At 42.4% G+C, this 21,835-nt stretch overlaps 1 protein-coding gene across 3 annotated transcripts in view; it reads right to left on the reverse strand.

The window, feature by feature from the left end:
* CACNA2D3 (calcium voltage-gated channel auxiliary subunit alpha2delta 3) overlaps positions 1-21,835 on the reverse strand; it is a 1,089,122-nt gene that overhangs the window by 236,866 nt on the left and 830,421 nt on the right. For all 3 annotated transcript variants that reach the window (XM_060203105.1, XM_060203104.1, XM_060203106.1), the window contains exon 17: positions 15,006-15,080. In XM_060203105.1, coding sequence (XP_060059088.1) covers positions 15,006-15,080 — 75 coding nt within the window. The remainder of the gene's footprint in view (positions 1-15,005; positions 15,081-21,835) is intronic.

The following is a 21,835-nucleotide window of genomic DNA, read 5'->3' on the forward strand; positions in this document are numbered from 1 at the left end:
CTATTTATAAAAAGGAAACATTGACAAAACCATAGGATAAGAGGGGTATGGCTTCACACAATTCCCACCCCTCCCCTGATAGCTTCCTACTCTTTAACCCTCTGGGAGTATGGACCCAAGATCATTATGGGATGCAGAAGGTTGAAGGTCTGGCTTCTGTAATTGCTTCCCCGCTGAACATGGGCGTTGACAGGTCGATCCATACTCCCATCCTGTCTATCTCTTTCCCTAGTGGGGAAGAGCTCTGGAGAAGCAGAGCTCCAAGGCACATTGGTGGAGTTGTCTGTCCAGGGAAGTCTGGTCGCATCCTGCTAGCATCTGGAACCTGGTGGCTGAAAAGAGAGTTAATACGCAAAGCCAAACAAACTGTTGGACAATTATGGACCTAAAGGCTAGAATAGTGCATGTGAACCATTGGGGGTCCTCCATTTTGTAGATAGCTAGTAGGCATATTTTAGTTATATTGCAAAGGGCCTGTAGCTGTACTAGTGTTATTTTTGTTTGTTTGTTTGTTTTTGTCTGAGCCTGAAATCTGATATGCAGATGAATCCTAATTATTGTCTGGGGAGATGATGTCATGGCTGGGAAAAGGACCAGAAAGCTGAATCAGGGAAGAGAGTAGCTCCCCAATATGGGAAAGAGGTATAAATATTACTGTAAACCCCATCAATTTTATGTGATCTGGGGCTCATAATTAGCTTAGGAGCCTGTGTGACCTCTACAACCCTCTAGATCTGAGTTCACATTCTATGGTCATGAGTAGGAACTCATGCTGCCCCAGGAACCTCCCACTTTGTCTATAGAGCCTATGTTTCTCTCATTTCTGGAACCTCTGGGGTGGGGCTCACTTCCCTGCATGCTTCTCTCAAGTCAGGCCAAATGACATTGCATCCGATGATTCCAACCTAATTAATGCAACAAGTACCATCTCAGCATGCTTCACCTCAGACTGTGTACAGAGACATCAGGCATGGATTGCCAACCCTTCACCCTCATCACTCAGGTGAGACCTTTCCTTTCATGGCAATCTCTAATTCCATTCCAGGAGGTTTGCTTCCTAACAAAGTCCCAAAACCTAGATACAGGCCAAGTCCCGTAAGATAGAGCATATGCTCACATGTATCTATAAATTAGGGCAAAACATATACCTGAAAGCAAAAATATACAATAGTCTTTAGTGAGTCAGTATCAAGTTCATAATGAAATAGTGTCCACTTAAACTTAGATACCCTCCTCAGCTACTTCCTATTACAGTTCTCTCACTCACTCCAAAGCTAACCTTAGCAAAGCAAGGACTGCAAAAGCTGAATTAGAGCAAGCAACTGGCATACTTTAACAATGACTCTTTAGTCACTATCAGGGCACTCCACCCACTGGGGCCCTAACTGGGGAGTCCTGAGTCTCCCAGACAGACTTGATGAGCCTAGACCTCAAATATATCCCTCTCTCCATTTTTACCAGTCATTTCTATCAGGAACAACAAAATAGACCCTTTTGTGGACCCCCATAGCATCTTGCCCTCAACCTGGATCAACAATGGTAGAGAATGTTCCATCCTCCGAAGGGAGGATGGATAACATACTATCTATGATACACCTGAGGAAGATGGGTCAATACTGGGGCAGCATGGAATGTTCCTACTTATGACCACAGATTTTGGTTTTATAAGCTCTTTCTCTTTTCTTTCTTTTTTAATTTTTTATATTATTTTTAAAAATTTTTGCTCATCACTGGAGTTTTACTACTCCAAGATGAGTTTTTCAGATAGAAAGATAGAAGGCAGAGACAGAAAGACATCACAGCACTTTAGCTTCCCTGGGCTGAACCTGGTTTATATCTATTGCAAAGCAAATGCACCATCCAAGTGAGCTATCTTGCTGGCCCTGGTTTTATAAACTTTAATTCCAAATGTGAGAAATCACTTCTGCCCCTGCGGCTACAGACAGATTATGACTCACATAGTCAACGACTGCCACCTCTCCAGATTCAAAGGGGGTCTCGAAACTTTACATCACGCTCAACCTGACGCTGTTGACTGGCTACGGAAGAAGGGCAAACGCTAGAAGAACTGCAACAGTGCCAGGTGTCCCCTTGACTAGCTCTTCAGGAGGCCTTTCCCTTGTCATGGTAAGACTGGCACAGAAAGTCACAAATTTCCCACTTGAACCCAGATCTTATCTCCATGGTTGAGGTTGGCTAGAAGACAGTCAATGGGTAGGGTCTCTGCCATTGGCTGGCTGATGAGCAAAAGTGTTCTTTCAATCTTATGACATTCCCAGCTACCAACCAGAGAAATGTCACCAGGTAGAATTCCTCTCATTCCAGTTGCTGAGGGAAGGATGATCAAGACAATGACAGAGGTGGACCTTGTCCCAGGGAAAAAGAACAAGCGAGGCTGGGAAGACCTTCCAGCAAGAGCCATGCTTGGTTAGCCAAACTGTCATCTAACATATCACTGTTTCTTTTTTTGTCTGCAAATACTCCCTAAAGAGTGTGCACATGGCACCTAAGAGAGTGCTGAGGAATCTAGGTGCCTGTCACATAGTTGTGCAGTCTATGTTTGGCATAATGTTTACTATACTCTCCCCCCCAAAAAGTTCAGTGGTCAACTGGGAGTGTGGTGGAGGATTAAATTCTTGTACCCCACACCCAAGTCTCAACCTTTTTATTTGCATTCTTCAGGTCTTATCATTGAGGATTATGTAAAATGACAGCTGCTTATAATTATTTGGAGGGTTGCGCTGCAATAATTAAAAACATCTGCCTTTATCTTCTCGCTACCAGATTTAACCCCAAGAGGTTGGGTCTACTGAACTTCAAAGAGGGAAGCAAGAAATAAAAGAAGAAAATGCCACACATTACTAACAAATTTCTAGTGATTCATTTGAATGTATAACCAGTGATTCCAACAGCCTGCAAACCTTTCATTATCTCTGAAATATATATAATTTGGGCCTGCTAATTAGATAGCAATTTAATGCTCTCATGGGGATTCAGATGTACTGTCTTTCTGAAACATAAACTCCCAGAGGAATAATTGTTGGCATTCAAATGGCTGAATTCTTCAGTTATTCAAATGAGCCATGGGCTCCTCACACTATTGGGACTGGTTGAGAGTTCTGCTGTCAACCCTAGAAGTAGGGCTTAAGGGGGCTCTCAATAGAGGGAAGAAGAAACTTTTTTTCCCCCAGCCTAGCTCTACCTCTCTGGGGAGAGAAACTGGGTTCTCCTCTTTGGATGTAGAAGACTATTTTCCTAGTTTGAGGTAGAACTTTCCTGGGGTTTGCAGTCAGGGAAGCTTTCAAGCTGGCTTCCTGGGCCTTCCCCCAGGCTAGTGGGTTGGCTTATTGTCTGGGTAGTTAACATTTTAATTAATAGCCTCTTAGTCCCCCCCCACACACACACACACATACCCCCACTGGCTGCTGCAGATGTGGGAGGTGAGGCTTTCACCCTGCCTTGAGCTTCCACTTCCTGTGTCTTCTTACCCCCATGGAGAGGGTCCTTTAAATTATATAAAGATGTGCCTTGCATGGAGAGAAGCAATTGATCAATTAGATGACAATGATAGAAGCCAGCCCTCCCAGTTCAGCCTCAGACTGTGGCCCGCTGGGCTCTGCATTCCTAAGTCAGGGCTACTAGCCCAGCAGAGCAGCTGAGGTTCATTTCCCCCACAAGGGGAAGGAGGTGCAGACAAATCTATAGAAATTTTTAAGAGATCATTATTCAACACATTGTGTGTAATTACATTTTGATGAGCTTTTTATTGCTAATTCATCATCCAAGATGGGGCACTCCAAATAGAAAATAAATCTAACAAGACAAAGGTCAGCCTGTGTCCAGTGAGAAGAAAAGCTTTGTCCTCCTCAAATCTTTTGGCCAAAAACATAAAGCCCTGGAGAATCCTATGTGGAAATCAAATTTCCTTCAAGTGCCTATTCTGAGATAGTAGCAGCAGCAAGTCCACACACTTGCTGTTATGATGAGAATATCTGGTCAGAGGCCAGAAACAGAATGGCGTGTGCAATCTAGTGCCATCAAGTTCATGCAAAGGTCTATGTGGGTGCACGTGAGATTGGTTCTTTCTCTCTTTCTTTCTTTGTTTAAGCTTTCATATAGAGGAAAGTTTCGTGTTTGTTTCTTGCTTTTTTTCCCCAGCCCATTTGACTTAGCCTGAATCTTATTGAAGCAGCGTTCAAGCACAAGCCTACAACATGGACACATGGCAAAGTGACTCAGAGACAAGGACAGATAGGCAGGCAATACACAAAGGATGGTATCGAGTATATGAGCCGTTTTCACGGCTAGAGCTGAACTCCAATGGGAGCCAGTGTGGTACTACGTCCTCCCTTTAGAGATATTCCATCTGTCCATGGGAGTGTTTCACTATCTTCACTGGAGGGAGGCTGAGCCCTTGGCCCACCTGGTCTGATGCTTACCAGAGAGAAGTGTGTTCTGGAAGCAACAGAAAATCCTTCCCAAGTGCTGGCAGCTGTAGATCAAGCTGATGTGTGTGGGTTTAGGGGTACAGAGAAGCAGAGGGTCAATCTCTAGGGCTCCACTAGGAAAATTCCTTAGTAGGGAGCCAACAAAAAAAATCTCAAGTTCCCCATTCTTGTCCTTTGGAAGTCTGTTCTACATTTTCAGACAGATTCCAGACACAATATGTTGAACACAGCCTGAACCTGTGACCACAATCTGCACAGTCCTTTCTCCTGCCTCCCTCAGGGCTCAAAGCTGCAAAGGGCACTTCTAAGTAGGGCTTGGCCAGCAAAAGAAGGTGCCCCTCCAGATTCTTCTGCTTCCTCACATCCTTCTTCCCTTCCATGAACCTAGCCAAAATATGAGATGCTTTTTATTTGTGTGTTTCCTTCTAAGCTTTAAAAAAGATTCATCTCCTTCCTGATATTGAAAACTCTAAGTCCGGGGCAATGGTGTCTGTCTTATCACCAGATGGCCAGCATCCAGTGGCACATGAGCAGAGTCTAAAGCAAACATACCAGACTAGGGCAAGGACAGTGGGAGGGAGACAGGGACAAAGGGAAGGGAAAAAAGAAGGGAAGGAAGTGAGAAAAGGAGAAAGAAAGAAAGGAAGGAAAGAAGGGAGAGAGGAAGGAAGAAGGGAAGATTCCAGCAACACAAGAATGAGCAAGTTACATTCTCCAGGTGTCTGGAGGAGTTTTTTTTTGCTGCCTCTACGCAGCTAGTCTGTCACTCTGACCCCAAATGTCCAGTCTGCAAACACTGCCTGTCCCTGAACCCTTCTCAGGCCATGCCATACACAGCCAAACTCCAAGTCCTTTGACAAACACTGCTTCTTGTCAGCATCTCCTTGGTGGTTCCTATGATATATGGTGTTATCACAGTGGAGACTCCCAGGGAGAAAGGGTACACAGTGCAGTTCCCTGAAATCAGAAGCCAGTGCTACAGCCAACAGCAGTTCCCAGCCTGGGAAACCACAGGGTGGTATGGGCAGGCTGCTTTGATGACTAGAGACAGACATGATTTTCCACCACTTGAACAAAAGAAAGATGTACTGAAAGGTTCTACAGAACCCTGACAATGAGACAATTAATTATGTGAATAAAGTGAACGGCCAAGTAAAAGGAACTGTTGATGAGTCTTTTGCTCCTGTCTTTTCTTTGTATTACACTTTTTCCCTTTCCACCCTGCCTTCTGTTTTTTCCTTCCTGTCTATCTTTTCATTTCTTTTGTTTCTCCCTTTCATTTTTGGTAGAGGCAAGACTTCTGAAACAACAAGCCTTTCTTCCATTCTTGTTTTGGTACCTCAGGGCTCCAGCAGGAAGCCCAGGGCATGGTGGAACTGCTTAACCAAGTGGGGTTTCATAAAGAGGTAATTGTAGTGTGTGTGTGTGTGTGTGTGTGTGTGTGTGTGTGTGTGTGTGTGTGTATGTTTGGGGGGGGAACTATAGGAAATGGGGCAGGAGCAAAGAGGACTCTTGGAGCACTGTGTAGGCAGGAACAGAGGAACAAGTACTCACTTCCAAGAGCCCAGGGGCAGGCTAAGGGGCTTGGGCTTGGGTAGAGCCAGTCAGGGCACAGTATCTGCACTCTAACCTCGCTTACCTCTCTTCATTTCTTGGGGAGATTCCCCACTGGTAAAGCCCCACTCAGAGACATAGTGAAGGAGCTTTGTTCTGCATGTCCAGGGTCCTTACAGGATCAGAGAGTAAGGAAGAAGACTGTCTAGAAGAGGAGGAGGAAGAGAAGGAGGAAGAAGTCTCCCAGTCTCATTTCTACTTTGTCAAAGAACCAAATAATACTGTTTCAGAAGACGACAATCTTCTTTCAATTATGTGGACTTCACTGATGGGAGGTAGGGAGGAGGACACTGTCCACAGTCTATCTACCCAAGTCATCTACTTTCTGACTGGCACAGCCCTTGCCCTTTTGCACCTGTTAACCAGTGCTAGACACATACCATTGTGCAGAGTGCTTAGCTGCCAGTCTCACTGGTTGCTAATAGCATAGTGGGCATGTATGCTAAGCAAGGATTTAGCTACTCTTGCCATCCCCTGCCTGCCTGGCTGCATCTATCCCCCAACACACAGGCAACTTTAGAACAGGGGACCCAGCCACTGTGGGTAGTGACAGTCCTCCCACTTGACAGCAGCAGTGCAATACCCCCTAACTTGACTGACACTCAAGCTCAGGAGCACCCCAGCTTGGCTCCCTATCAAGTGCCCAGGGCCTGGCAGTTCACATAGCACTTCAGCCACTCCATTAGAGGAAATTATACCTGCCTCCATTCTCTTTATCTCTCCTTTTATCCATCCCACCTCACCCCTGCCCACCCTACACCCTCCAAATAATGTTTTTCCAAACGCAGTCCAATGCAGGCCACACAACCTGGTTCAATCTTCCTTTGAGAACACACTCCCCTCAGTAGAAACACTTAGTAGTCATCCATTCATTCTCTCTTTTCAAGGTATTGTGATGGATTTAGACCCAGCTTGAGTCACAGCCACTAGGGCTGGCTCTGAGAATATGCTGGCAGGAATGCAGGGATACCATCCTTGTGGGGACTGGGGACCTGTACTCGCAGTGCCTGGGCGCCACCTACTGGGCAGTCTCTTTCAGTTCAGCAGCAGCTTGCAAAGGAGGCTATGTCCCACTTCCCAGCACTGTGAACCAACACTGCAGGGCCATGAGAGGTTTGTAAGTTTCTATGGGGGCCAGTCAGAGAAGCCCTGTCAGGCTCAGCCTTGACCACAGCCACCCAGACAAGAATCTGTGTATTATTCTGAATTGGAAGAAGTGTCCAGCCAGCTCTTCTAGGGAGTCTTTCTGCATCTCTTCCCAAACACTTCTGGGAGGAAAGCAGCTGCTTCCTCTGTGAACCTTGGCTACTTTAGCCCCTCTAGCTGTCTGGGAACTCTTGCTTTGTATGTGAGTTTTTTACACTTCTAGCTGGTTCTGTATTTCTGTGATCTATCTCAATGCTTAGCTCAAGAAGCAGCAGCTGGTGAAAACTTGTAGGCAAGCAGGAGGGCAGAGGATCAACCATCACCCACTGATAGGCTTCAACTTCTGCACCTGATATAGCAAGGACTCAGTGAATGTTATGTGACCATGTGATACTTGCACTTCTTATCTGTTGCAGGTAGTCCCATCATCAATCAGATATCACCAAAAGCATTCAACAAATATTCACTTGATACTTCCTTCCTATAGCAGCAAAGACTCAGAAGTCCATCGGGGGCAATGGATGGGGAAGCTGGATACATGGTCATTTTCCAAGAGTGCTAGGGAACACATTCCTACATCAGGGGACATGATGGGGAGTGATGGAGGTGGTTCCTTTGGATGGAGGAGAGTCATGGGGGTGAGGGGGTAGCACAAGCCAGACATAGGTGTATCTGGGACAAGGGTTTCAGGCAGAGGGCAAGGCAGGCACGAGGTTTGGAGCAGGAAGGAACCCAGGTTGTGTTCCTCTTGAAGACAGAGAGATAGAGTGTGGGAGGAAAACCAGTGAGTTCTATAGGCAGATCAAGGATGTAGGGGTACATGGAGAAGGTAATGGGGGCCCAGCCTGCCTGTTGGATCCTATGCTAACTGCCACAGTAAGCCATGCCTTCCAACTGACTTCTGCAAAAGCCCTCCTGGATGCACAAAGAGAGGGCTCCAATAGGGTACAAGGAAGACCGGCCCCATCCTCTGGAACTCAAAAGAACCCTTTCTGTTTCCATCACAAAAGAAATGAAAGAAAATGAATGGAGGCATTCCTGGTTCAAGAATCATATAAGAAAAAAAGAGGAGGAGGAGAGAAGAAGAAAAAGAAGAAAACTACAAGACCTATGGATGGAAGTAAGCCCCTGCATAACTGAGAAGCTGCATGGTGATGTAGAATTTTACAGGATCTACTCCTGGGATCCATAACTTGAGTTAAGTTTGTTAGGCTTTTTAAAATATTTTTTTGGGAAGGCATGGCTATAGAGTAACAGCAGACTTACTTTACTCTCCCAGGTTGACAAGAAAAAGCAATGAGGGAGTCGGGCTGTAGCGCAGCGGGTTAAGCGCAGGTGGCGCAAAGCACAAGGACCGGCATAAGGATCCCGGTTCAAACCCCGGCTCCCCACCTGCAGGGGAGTCGTTTCACAGGCGGTGAAGCAGGTCTGCAGGTGTCTATCTTTCTCTCCTCCTCTCTGTCTTCCCCTCCCTCTCTCCATTTCTCTCTGTCCTATCCAACAATGACAACAACAATAATAACTACAACAATAAAAAAACAACAAGGGCAACAAAAGGGAATAATAATAATAATAAAAAAGCAATGAAAATCACCGGAAAACTCAACAGGATTTCTTCAGAAACTCACCAAAGCCACAGGTGAGTACAGACACATGTGGATCCTGGATGAGAAAGGGGTGAGGGAGAGAATCCCAGAACTAAAATGCTCTACTCAGGTATAGCTGGCACAAATTGGGAGATAAATAGTTGAGGTGCACCACTTCCGGGTTTGAGTTAAAGCAACAACTGTTTTTAAAATATCACCTAAAAACTCAAAAATTTATAACTAATGACTTACTACATTTCCAACAGTGTTACCCCACAGAGGCTAGAACAACAAAACAGAGACCCTGCATGGATATCAAAGATACTAAACTGACCTGGTGACTCAGGGTAAAAATCTCTCCTCCTCTTCAACTGTGACTTTTTAAAAAAAATTTATTAGTGATTTAGTAATGATCAAGATTGTGGGGAAAGGCTACACTAAATACAGAAACTAATAAATACACAGACAGCAATGACAGAAATCTCATAGGAGCAAAAAGACACAGATCAAGAAAAAAATGACAGAGATAGAGCTCAGAAAACTGTTATGAAATAAATTCAAGAAATTAAACTTGAGATTCAAGAACTCAGTGTCCATTTTACCAAATAATTACAAAGTACAGGGAAAAAATACAAATAGAACTGAAGGACCTAAAGGACATTGTGAATGTAGTTGAGGTTGAGGTAAGAGGCCTCTGAAGTAGACTTAATCAGGTGGAAGAGAAAGTATCAACTCTGGAAGACACAACCACCAATTTAAAACTCAAGTGAATTCAAAACTCATGGAGATTAAGTACTTTATGTTATCTTTTTTTAGGTCCTTCTACTTGCTTGCTGCACTTATTGAGTCACTGCATATTATTGTGCACTTTTACTTTAAGGTATATATTTTCTCCTAACTTATGCACACATGTGCACATGTGCCCTATCTCATGTGCCCTGGTCTATATCTAGGTTCTATAACTGCCAGGAGGTGTACCACCTGAAATGGAACTTAGGAGTCCTATGAGCTAGAAAAGGTCTCACCCAAGTATTGGAGCTAGAGGGTTGATATCTTAGGCCTGGCATCTCTGGATACAGTCTGAAGTGAAACATGCTGAGGTGGCACTGGCTGCATTGATTTGGTTGAGATCAGCAGTTGTAGTATGAAATGGTATGGATCAAAAGAAACACTCTCTATCTCTACCTCTATCTCTATAAAAATAAATTTTAAATAAATAAAATAAAGTAGATGAAGTACAAACATCTCTACTCAGTATTACCAGTAGCACGTGCTGTCCTATCTCAATGCCCTACTACACCAAAGAAAAATAGATATAGTCTACATATTGAGAAAAATCCATCCCAACTATAAGAAGACAGTAAATATGAAATATTTTTTAACCTGGCTTCTAAATAGTGTTTAAAAAATCAGAAAAAGTTCTAGATATCTAAGACCTACCCAAAAAGCATTCCTCAAGATGAAACTTGAATCCCTTCTTAGGTGCTCTTGTCCCCAAAATTTCCCAAAGACTATGTGCTGGGCCCCACCCATTTGAATCCCACCACCACCACCACCACCACCACCATCTCAGTCCACAAGAATCTACATCCACACAGTATGCAAGGAGCCATGTAAGTGTTGAGTCAACATCAGATCATCCATCAGAATTTGAATCCTGGTGGCAAGGAAAGACTGGTTGAGAAACCCTTGGAAAGTGATGCATTCTCCGTAGGAAAGTGTGAGTCTTCCATCTTGACAATGACTGTAAAGGAAGCATGCAGTCAGGATCTTGAATTTCAGCTGTTTTGAAGAACTCTATGGCTTGCACCCAAATCATACAAACATTAAAGAAAATAATGGATGAACCAAAGCCAAACATGAAGTTTGGGGGGTGGTGGTTATTGGACTAATTATAAAAAAAAAAAGTGCTATCATGCTTCAGAGGAACCCACTTCTCCTTTGATTTCCAGGGCAGATGAACCTTAATGGCAGATGAATGAGGAATGAGTGGGAATGATTTCATGATTGATCTGTCCTCCATGCTGATTGCAACCCCACACTCACATCCACTGTGCTAACTGGTAGACTAGCTGGTAGGCAAATGTATCTACTAAGGATCAATGATATGCCAGGAGTTGGGAGAAGGCAAGTCAAGTGTGAATGACAACTTCCCCAGGGCCAGGTGGTGGTGCACCTAGTTAAGCACTCATACTACTAAATGCAAGGATAGAAGTTTGAGCCTCAGGCTCCCCTCCTGCTACCCCCTATCTTTCTCTCTCCCTGTCTTCCCCCTCTTCTCTCAATTTCTCTCTGTCCTGCCCAATAAAATGGAAATAATGGTGGCCAGGAGCAGTGAATTCATAGTAGTAGATTCATAGTGCCTGCACTGAGCCCTAGCAATAACCCTGGAGACAAATAACAAAACAACATCAACAACAACAATAATAATTCCCTCCATGAGATGGCCAGCCCTCACCACATGTGATGGCTCTGTTGGGGTGGATTCATGCTGGCTGCAGACACCAGGTTCCCAGGTGTCACAAATTGACTTGTCCAGAAGAACCCAAGGTAACTGAAAATGCAAATAGTCTTTTGAAAGATCCTTCTATTCATTCACTTCCTGAGTTCCTACTATGTACGGACTGCAGTGGCAATGAGAGAACAATGATGGAAAGAGCAAAACATGTGAACAAAGCAGAGATGAACACATCACATAGACATGCTAGAGCCAGGGGTATTCCATCTAGGAAGGCTGACTCATCATTCTTCAGTCACTGCAGTTTCTAGTATTATTCTTATTGCTATTTTATACTTTTTATTAAAGACTGATTGATCGATTGATTACTGGGGGAGAGGAAGAGAGAGAGCCAAGGCATCACTCTGACACATGTGATCCTGGTGCTAGGACTCTGGACCTCGCACTTGAGAGTCTAATACATTATCTTGCATCACCTCCTGGGTCATGCTTATTGTTACTTTAAGAACAAACAAATTTTGGTTCCTAACATAGAACTGGTCTGCCTATCTTATAGATCTAACTTGGTCAGGAAAACTGAGTGTGTGTGTGTGTGTGTGTGTGTGTGTGTGTGTGTGTGTGTGTGTGTGTGTATGTGTGTGTGTACACACACACATACACACACACACTAATGCTCTTGCATGCATGATCCCTCTCCAATGTTTAACATAATAATCTGCACCAACTGAATAATCAAGCACATTCTTAACATCGTTCCCCTCCTAGCACTCACTACCACCATGCACCACCCCAAACTTCAGGACAGGGTCAGTATAACACAAAAGGGGTGCCAAGATAACCACTGTCCCCAAGCTATCCTCAGGCTGGTTTAGTTATACAAGGCTCTTTGCTGGCATTATCCTATTTACTATGACAACCAAGCTATGATATACACACCATGGTTATGGTTATAATAATGGGATTACAAGGGAAAATGATATTCAGCTGTGTAACTTGCCCAAAGTCACACAGCTGGAACATGGCAGGACTGGGAATCAAGGGCAACCTGTATATTGCCAAAGTTGAGTTCCTTCCATTTCTCTGCTGTCTTTTACCCAAGGGAAAAGAATTCAAAATTCAAGGCAAAGTCAACTGACATTTATCAATCACACTCAAATGTATTAATCTGTGCAATTCTTAATAGTTGCCATAATGCCAAGAGTTTGCTAAATATCTCATGACCTCAGGATCACAGATAGAATAATAGACTAGATGACACATTGACCTGGGTCATTCTTTAGGCTCCTATTAAAGGTTAACTACAGCATTGTTCATCTGGTTAGGATTCTCACAAGTCAGACAGGTAGCATTTGGTTGGGTCATCACATTTATGAGAACTTGACTTCCTTTCACTTTTGATGACACCATCCAGTCCTGCGTTTCAATAGAGAGAAGAACAGAGATGATTTGCTATTTGCAAGTATTTGCATGGTTCAGAAATGATAGGTGTTGACTAGGTTGATCTGATTTTTTATTCCTTTCTTTTCCCTCTCTCCATCCCTTCTTTCCTTCCCTCCTTCCTCCCTTCTTTCCTTCCTTCTTCCCTTCCTTCCCTTCTTCCTCCCTTCCTTCCTTCCACTGCTCAGGTCTGGCTTATGGTGACATAAGGTTTTGAACCTGGGACTTGGAGACTCAGGCATGGAAGTCACTTTGCATAACCATCATGCTATCTCCCCTACTCAGTTGACCTGCTTTTCTGAGACCCTTTCAGCTGCCTTCTCTGTAGCAACAGCTCTGGGAAGTGTTTCAAATTGATTCTTTGCAAATGGACCATTTGCTGCATGGCCAAGAGATGTGAAAGACCACAAAGACACAGTGAGTCAACTGTGCAAAGGCATCACTCAAGGAAATGCTAGAGAATGAGGGAAGATACCTTAGTGACAACAGACATCACGTTCCACTATATTTCTTTTTTTAAAGCTGGTAAATAGGAAGCTAAGCCATTATTGTTTCATTGACCCACTTCCATTCCAACATGGTATAAATAGGCACTGGAAAACTCATCATTTGATCCAAAAATATAACTTCTATCACCCCCAACAGAAGACAGTCCAAACTGAATGATTTAGAAGTGGGTATTGTGCTAATTTTTGTAAGATTGAAATGTATTTTCAGACTTATATAGCCTTAAAATGTTCTTAGTCTTTTAAATTGAGCCATCTGATAATTCTGAGTGACATTCAGGGTTAGCTAAACCAGTTTACTTTCTGATAAAAAGAAAGAAAAAAAAAAAGACTGTTGAAGTCAACTCATACCATAAGTCCTAACCCCAAGCATGCATATGGGAGCCACATGATGCAGCTATGACTCCATTAATACCAGGGTGATTAGAGCAGAATTAGAGCAGAGTTAGATGATGATGGAGCACAAACATGAACTCTTTCTAAACAATGATTCAAGCAAGAAGTAAACTGAGCCCCGGGGTGCTTTGCCCATCAACATTTGCATTGCAGGCACTGGTGCTATTTTCATATTGTGAGGAAGGAGAAAAAGATGGTGGGGGCAGGTTGTATTGCCATAGGAGATGACCTATACTTTCTCAGTTTTCAAAAGCTGAGTTGACTATGTCACTCCTATATTACTTAAACTCAGCTAAACAAGCAACTACAAAGGACTGCTTTTTTGTCAACAAGTTATAGCCTGCTCAGGTGGCACCCTCATTGCCATTGTGTTTCTAGGACCTATGGCTATGGGAGAAACCACCTGTAAACCTGAGCTTTCTGTTCCACAAGAGCAGTGGCCACTCAGATTCCTCCTGAACACATGCTGCTTACAGCCTCTCCCCCTGGAAGTAGGGCTGGCTGGTAATGGTACCAGGCACTAACCTGGTCTGGTCTAACCCCACTCACTTTAGAGAGAGAGTGAGAAAGCTGAAAGAAAAGGGTTTGTTTACATGACAAGTCATCTAACAGTGCCACTGGAGAAATCTGAGGCCAGCCATGAAGGAAATCTCAGCTGTTTCAATTAAGCGACAAAAAAAAAGGGGGGTGGAGGGATAATGTCAAATACCTTCAAGGCAGGATATATAATCTTGGGAATGTAATATTGGATAAAAATCCATTCATAATGAATTTTCAGGGATCCTGGGTTTAATTTGTTATACCATATGTAATTAGTAAATAAGTGGGTTGGTATGTGAGAGACCCTTTATTCTATAAAGGGACCCCCAGAGATGGGTTCCACGCTGTTTAGAATTAAAGGTCATTCCATGTATTGATAAATGTGAAATCAATAAACACGTTTTTGTATTTGATCATTTATTTGCCAACCAGGGTTATCAATAGGGATCACTTGTATAGTTCCACCACCTCAATGGCCACTATTTATTTTCCTTTGATAGATGTTGAAAGACAGAAAGAAGTAGGGGAGATTGAGACAGAGAGGAGAGACACCTGCAGCGCTGTTCTACCACTTGTGAAGCTTCCCCTGTTCAGGTGGGGACTGCGGCTTTATATTCAGGTCCTCATGTATGATAAAGTCTGTACCACCATGCAGCCCCCATATGTTTATTTATGTGTAAATGTATGACTGTAAGTATATTTGTCTGATCTTAATCACATACAGTGTGTAAAATAGTAGTTATGGAGTATGAAACTAAGTTTTAGAGAACAATAATATAAGTAGAGCTCTTAAAGTGAAAAAATGCCCATAAGAAGCCTTTGAATTCAGAAAAGGAGAAAAAAAAATTCTTACAAAAGTAAGAATTTCCCTTACCAGTGGTCTGAGCTCTGGGTGCGTCAGGATGTAGCCATTGTTTGTGATTGCAAAGGCATAGCCATGAATTCCCAACTGGAAGAAGCAGTGAAAAAGAAACCTTCATTAGCTTTGCTCCCAGGTGAATGCACAAAGCAGAAAGCAGTCCGACATTTCGTAATTTACAGCTTAAACTTGGCATTCATATCCCTTATCAGCACAATATTTCATTAAAATGAATGCAAGGCGCTGATCCTTGACATTTGGTAGAAATGAAGACCTGTCACAGGATAAGCTCAGCAAATAACACCATTTAAAATGTCACATCCCCCCTGTTGGCACCCAAGGGCCCTTTGATTTATGTAAAACAGAAACAATTACATATTCTTTTTTTAAAAAGGAAGAAATAGAGTAGGGGAGAGAGAAAGGAAGGAAGGAAGAGAAGGAAGGGGGAAGAAAAAAAGAAAATAGCTGATGTTACTGGAAAAAATCTAGGTCCAGGTGCAGAGTTCTCTCAGCCTGTGATACCTTATATCAAGATGGGCATCTTCACTCTATGATAAGAAAAATGGAGCCTCTTTCTGATTCACATCTCCACTTCCTATAATTCCATGTCCACAGGGGCCATCTATAGCAGGCATCTCCTAGGCAGTTATTTTCCATAAATTTTCAAGGATAAAAGTGTCCCCACCAACCCAGATATGAGCCTGCCAACCCTTTTCTATTCTTTCATCTTTAAATTGTGAGGTTGCCAAGCTTTTACATGCATGCTTCCATTCACACAAAGCCTGGGTAATTTTCTATGCAGAGCCTCAGTTAATTTATGTTTTCTGACTAAATGGGACTATGGGAAATAGTTTGAAAGCAATGAAATGTTTTATTAGCTTTAAAATGTATGTAATCAAATTTAACACTGCACTTATTTAAATAATAATCCCAGCTTTTTGACAATATTTCTATTACACAGTTGACTGCACCCATTGGCTACAATAAATTTACCTACAAATCATTCATGTATTAAAATGGCCTCTGGTATAAAACCCATACTGATCTCTTTCACTGAAGAAAGAAAATGTAACCCACTTCTGCCAGCACAAAGAAAGGAGAGGAAGGGGAGAAAGACTATTTTCCTGATGAGCTATTTCACAGGCTTGAGCCCTCCATGTTGCTTTTCTTAAAAATTTTCTAAGTGCTCACAGTCTTGAATAGGATACTGTTAAATGATCCATACAACAGAGTTTACAAACCAAGAATGATCTGTCTGCTTGCTAGCTCAATGTCAAGGTGATATGAGATGAACATCAGGGAATTTAACACCATCAATTAAAAGTTTCCCTTATATTTAAAAAAGCAAATATGCACATGGTTGTCAAGGGCAACAGCCATCTTCTCCTGGAGTTACCTTACCTTATCTGGCAAGTCTTAATAAGATTCTACTTGACTCTAATGATAAAAGAATATTTCATTATGCTGTGAAAGATAAACCAGAGATTTCCTATCCTTTGAGATGAATATTGTCTCTTTCATCTTGTCTCTTGGAAAAATGTCACACACAGTCAACACTGCATTAATTAGCATTACTTTGTTCCTATTTAATATGGAATAGAAGGGTCAGAAAGGACTTGGGGAGTTTGACTTCTTCCCTTAAAGGCAAACATGTTATTTGAATGGAAATTTAGAATTAGACCAAACAAATGTTATTTTATAGTCATCTCATATAATCAGTGCTTTCTAATAGACACTGCTTTAATGCTTGGTTTAATGGGAGAAAGTTAGTACTCAAAAGAAAGTAGAACTCCTTACATGTGCTCTCCAAGGCCCTCTAATTTTTTGTGTTTCCATAGCACTTATCAAAACCATCACAATCAATTTTTTATGAGGTTGGTCATATCAAGGTAATAGTGATCAAGATAATAGTCAAGGCCTTTATTTAAATTCTGTCTCTCTAGCACTAGAATGTAAGTCCCAGAAGGGCTGACTTCATACTATGGTGTTAATAATATATGAGACAGTAGTAGGCACAGAGGAAGAGTAGTAGGCACAGAAGAAGGGGGAAGAAAGGGGAAAAAAGATGAAACACTAGAAGAAATTAAATGAGTGCAGGTCCTACAAAACTAGGCTAAATTCTTTGCATAATTTCCTGAAATTTAGAGGTTGGGCTCACCTTCCCAGTTCAAAATCCTCCATTTTTTGTTTAATTGTCATTTCGGCTACTTTGTTGACCATTTGGCCCATAGCCTACTGAGATCTGCTTTTGCCAGGTTGGGGTGGGTCCCCTACCCCAACCCACTAAGGTGCCTTTGGAACTACTCTCTCTACAGTTGCCAATGGCCTTCTAATTGTCAAACGACACAGAAAACTCTTGAATGTTCCTGGTTCAATTAGTAGACTGCCCCACTTTCATACTTTCTGCTCTTTAGTTTCCTTTCAGATTTCCTTCTTTTCAAAGAACCCTCAGCCATCACCTATCCCATTTTAAGTTTCTTTCCCAGTTTCTGTCTTTTATTTCACTCTTCCCCCTCTCTCTTGCCAAAAGATCCAGCCACTAGCTACATACTGTTGATCTGCAGCTCTGTGTTCCAGTCTTGGCTTCTCCTTGAATGACAGATCCAAGTGCTGTCTGTGTGTCAATCATCTCAGACACACCCAGTCCAACATGGCAGCTCTTTCCTTCCATGTTGCTCCTGCTTCTCCTTGGGTGGCATCACCACCCATCAGAAACATGAACCTCAGAATTCACCACCCAAGTTAGAAACATGAACCTCAGACTTCTTACTCCTTCAATCCTAGCCTCTCAATACAAGTACTCAGCACTTTTTCTTCTAGAATTTACTCAGATTTAACCTTTACTATAAGGCCCTGAAATATTTTCTAGAACTACTATCAGCTTCATCTCTTCCTGCCTCTCAACCTAAACTAGATTTCACTCCTTTCTCTGCCTGGTTTCAGGCAAAGCCCATCTTCTCCCATCAGCATGAAACCATTTCCCTAATTTCTGACTTCCACAGTCCCTAGCAGAGTGCTTGGCACATGACAGCTGCGCCAGTTCAGGTCTGCATGAACTTAAGACATCTGTCAAACTGAATTTAGTGTATTGCACCAAAGTAAAGGACTCTGGGAGGGGGGGAAGAATACAGGTCCAAAAAGGATGACAGAGGACCTAGTGGCGGTTGTACTGTTATATGGGAAATGTTATGCATGTACAAAGTATTGTATTTACTGTCAAACGTAAAACATGAATTCCCCAATAAAGAAATAAAAAAAGATCTCTGGGGTGTGAGGGAGTGTCCAGGTCCTAGAACATGATGGTGGAGGAGGACCTAGGTGAGCAGTTACTGTTATGTGGAAAACTAAGAAATGTCATACACGTACCAACTACTGTATATTACTGGCGACTATAAACCACTAATTGCTCTAATAAAAAAAAAGACATCTGTCACTTTAATCCAATATTACCTATTTTATTTTTGAAGTTTGAACTCAAGTTAAGTATTTTAAATGAGTTTGAAAGGGATAGAAAGCTAGATTATCAGGTAGGGTGTGTGAATGAGTATAGCCTAGGTCTGAGCCCCTGGTACATATACTGTGTTGTCTGCCTCTCTCTTTCTCTTTCTCTCTCTCTCTCTCTCTCTCTCTCTCTCTCTCTCTTTCTTCTTCTTCTTTTATGAATGAAAAAGTCAACCTGAGAGTGATGAAATCATACATGCATGAGTCCCCAGAAAAATAATAACAATTAATCAATTGGTAAATTAAATTTAATGAGCCCAAATGAAGAATCTGGTTTACTATGGCAGGTTCTCCATCTGTCCTCCTCAAAGTTACATCCAAGAACTTCTTCCTGACCTTCAGAAACTCTCCAGCTAAACAAAACCTAAATATATATATTCTTTCTTTTTCTTTTGCCACCAGGTTATCACTTGTACTACATACTTGCATAATGCACCATTCCCAGTGGGATTTTTTTATTCTTCCTTTCTTTCCAATAGAGGATAGAGACAAAGAGAAAGAGCAAGAGTGAGAGCAAGAGCAAGAGCGAGCAAGTGAGAGAAAAAGAGAGAGAGAGAGGAGAAACACCTGCAGCCTTGCTTCATTCCTTGTGAAACTTCCTCCTATAGGTAGGGACACTGGAGGCTTGAACCCAGATCTTTACACAGATGTGCACTCTACCAAAGGCACCACCACCAAGCAATCCAGCTAAAACCCTTTCTAGGAGAACAGTCAGAAAATGACTTCAGTGTAGTCTGTTTGGCTGGAGGCATATGGATCTGAGCTACTGTGGGTGTAAGAAAGGAAACTGAGCAAATCTCCAAACATGTTCTCTGGCTGAATCTCTCAGAAAACCAAAAAGCTTATGACATTTGTTCCTGGCCACAAATGTATATGTTGATGAAATCTCTACTTCTGACTTCGTCCAAAATAGAACCAGTCTTACTGTCCATTCAAATGTACAGTCCAATGGAATAATAGGGAACAGATCAGACACAAAGGTCTCCCATCACTTGGGCCTGCCAAGGAGTCCTGAAATACACTCTCCTGAAGACTGGGAGCCTGGAGCCCAGCAGCCTAGGGAAAGGGCTGCTTCTCTTCCAAGTGCAAGGACTGTGCACTAATGAAGTGAACCCAATTATAGAAATGGTTTATTCCATGAACAGAGGCTATGGTGTCTGGAAATTATGGCTAGGGTGTCTGGAATTCTCAGTAAAAATTATAGGAAGTCTGATCACTGGTGGTAAACTCACTGAAGCTAAGGGTGCAGAAAGAATGCTATCTTCTGGGAAATCCCCAAGAGCCAAGATCTGACTCATCATTTATTAGGTGTTAATCAGGAGGGAAAGGTGTGACCCATCTTGGCTCTCTGGAGATCTCCTCTGCATATGAGAAGGCTCAGGGCTCTCCCTGGCTGAGGTACACACCTCTCCCCAAGGCTCTCTGTGGGAACTGGAGGAAATACAGAGAAGATTAAGGTGAAGGCCAGTCATACTTGGGTCTCTCATGCCCAGCTTGACCCTTAGGAAAGTGTAACACACAAGTGCATGCATATCTTTTCTTTATAAAAAATACCATATTAATTTATGTTTATTGAGAGAGATAGAGATAGACAAGAGCACTACTCAAATCTAGTTTATGGTGGTGTTGGAGATTAAACCTGGGACCTTAGCACCTCAAGCATGAAAGGTATAATCACTGTGCTGTCTCTCCAGCCCAGGAGTACATGTGTTCCAGGCACTGTTGTGGAGCTGATCGTCCTCCATTCTCTTGTCACACTTTGTTTCCTTTCTTTTTAATAGTTGCCTTATGTCAGGACACTTTCTTCAGGTAAAAATGTGGCCAAATGGTATCCACTCTACAGGAGCATGATAAAGATTCAGAGGACATAATATACAGGAAGTAGTTTGCACCATACAAACACAGTAAAAAGTCAATGAATGTTTGTGTTCCTTTATTGCACCTACTGCAAATACTCAAGAAGTATTTTTCATAATTATTGCAATGATTACTATTCTTATTGTCATTTGGGATTATTCCTAATCTGGGAACTGCAAAAATCATTTACTAATTGAGATTTGGCAAGATATTGAGACTTTATGTGCTCCAGTTTCTTTAGCTATAAAACACAAGTAATAGCTGTATATAACTATTATTACGTAAGATCATGCCATAAAGATCTTAGCCCATTGCTGGCAAGGGAAACTTAGAGAAATAGACTCAAAGGGTGATCCTCACCAATTCCATATAATATTCTTGATTTATTGAGCCAATCTCTAGTAGTTCCTTGAACAAGGCCCCTTGTACACTTACTAATATTTTCTTATGTGAAATAAGAGACTTAAGAATCTTTGGAAACAAGATTCCCACTCCCTATGGGTGCTAGCCAATGAGCTAGCAATACTGGACACTTTGGTTGGGGGGAGTTTTTAAATTTTTATTAACCGGGAGGCTGATCAGTGGCACATGTGGTTAAGCACATATTTTACCAAGCACAAGGACCTAAGTTTGAGCTCCTGCTCCCCACCTGCAGCAGTGGCATAGGGAGAGCTTCTCAAATGGTGAAGCAAATACAATGTGTCTCTCTGTTTCTCCCTTTCTACCCCACCCTCTTAAATTATCTCTGTCCTATCAAAAAAAGAAAGGGAGGTATGGCCATTGGCAGTGGTAGGCTCACTGTATAGGGACCAAGTCCCAGTGACAAACCTGGTGGCAATTAAAAACAAAATAAATTTGTTAATTAGTGAGGAAGCATGGGAGAGAGAGAACTGAAACATCACTCTGGTATGTACAGGACCTCATGCTTGAGAATACAATGCTTTATCTACTGTGCCACCTACTGCCATCTGAATATTTTAATAACAGCAAAGTGTACTTTCCTTGGGGTCTCTAAGCTGTCACTAGTCTCTACCATTAACTTTCAGTCTCTAGGGCCCTGTATAGTTTCCAACATCTGTCCAGTGTCTTATGATGCACCTAGAAACAATTCCAGTTCTCAAATTCCCAATGAATGAGCTGATACTTGGAACCCTAGCATGGCAGTAGGACAAAGGACACCTTCATCATCTTGGTAAACCCAAGCAGGGTAGTTCTTATACTTAGCAGCCACTTTCTGTGTGGGTACCTGATTTTAGCTTAAAGTTAATTTCTTGCTATAAAAGTAGCTTTTCTAATTTGATCACCTAAATCTCACCAGAATAGATGTGCCACATATGGTCAACAAGTTTCTCCTCAAGTAGGGGAGGAAGTGCTTAGAGCCAGATAAGAGGTACTTGGAAGATGCAGATCAAATGGAAACACTGAGATGCTTGGGACAGCAGGTGTGAGGCAGCATCCTGGGCTTCTGAATGATGGTCCTGGTGCTG

The sequence above is a fragment of the Erinaceus europaeus genome, chromosome 12 (assembly GCF_950295315.1).
Source record: "Erinaceus europaeus chromosome 12, mEriEur2.1, whole genome shotgun sequence".
NCBI classification, from domain to species: Eukaryota; Metazoa; Chordata; class Mammalia; order Eulipotyphla; family Erinaceidae; genus Erinaceus; species Erinaceus europaeus.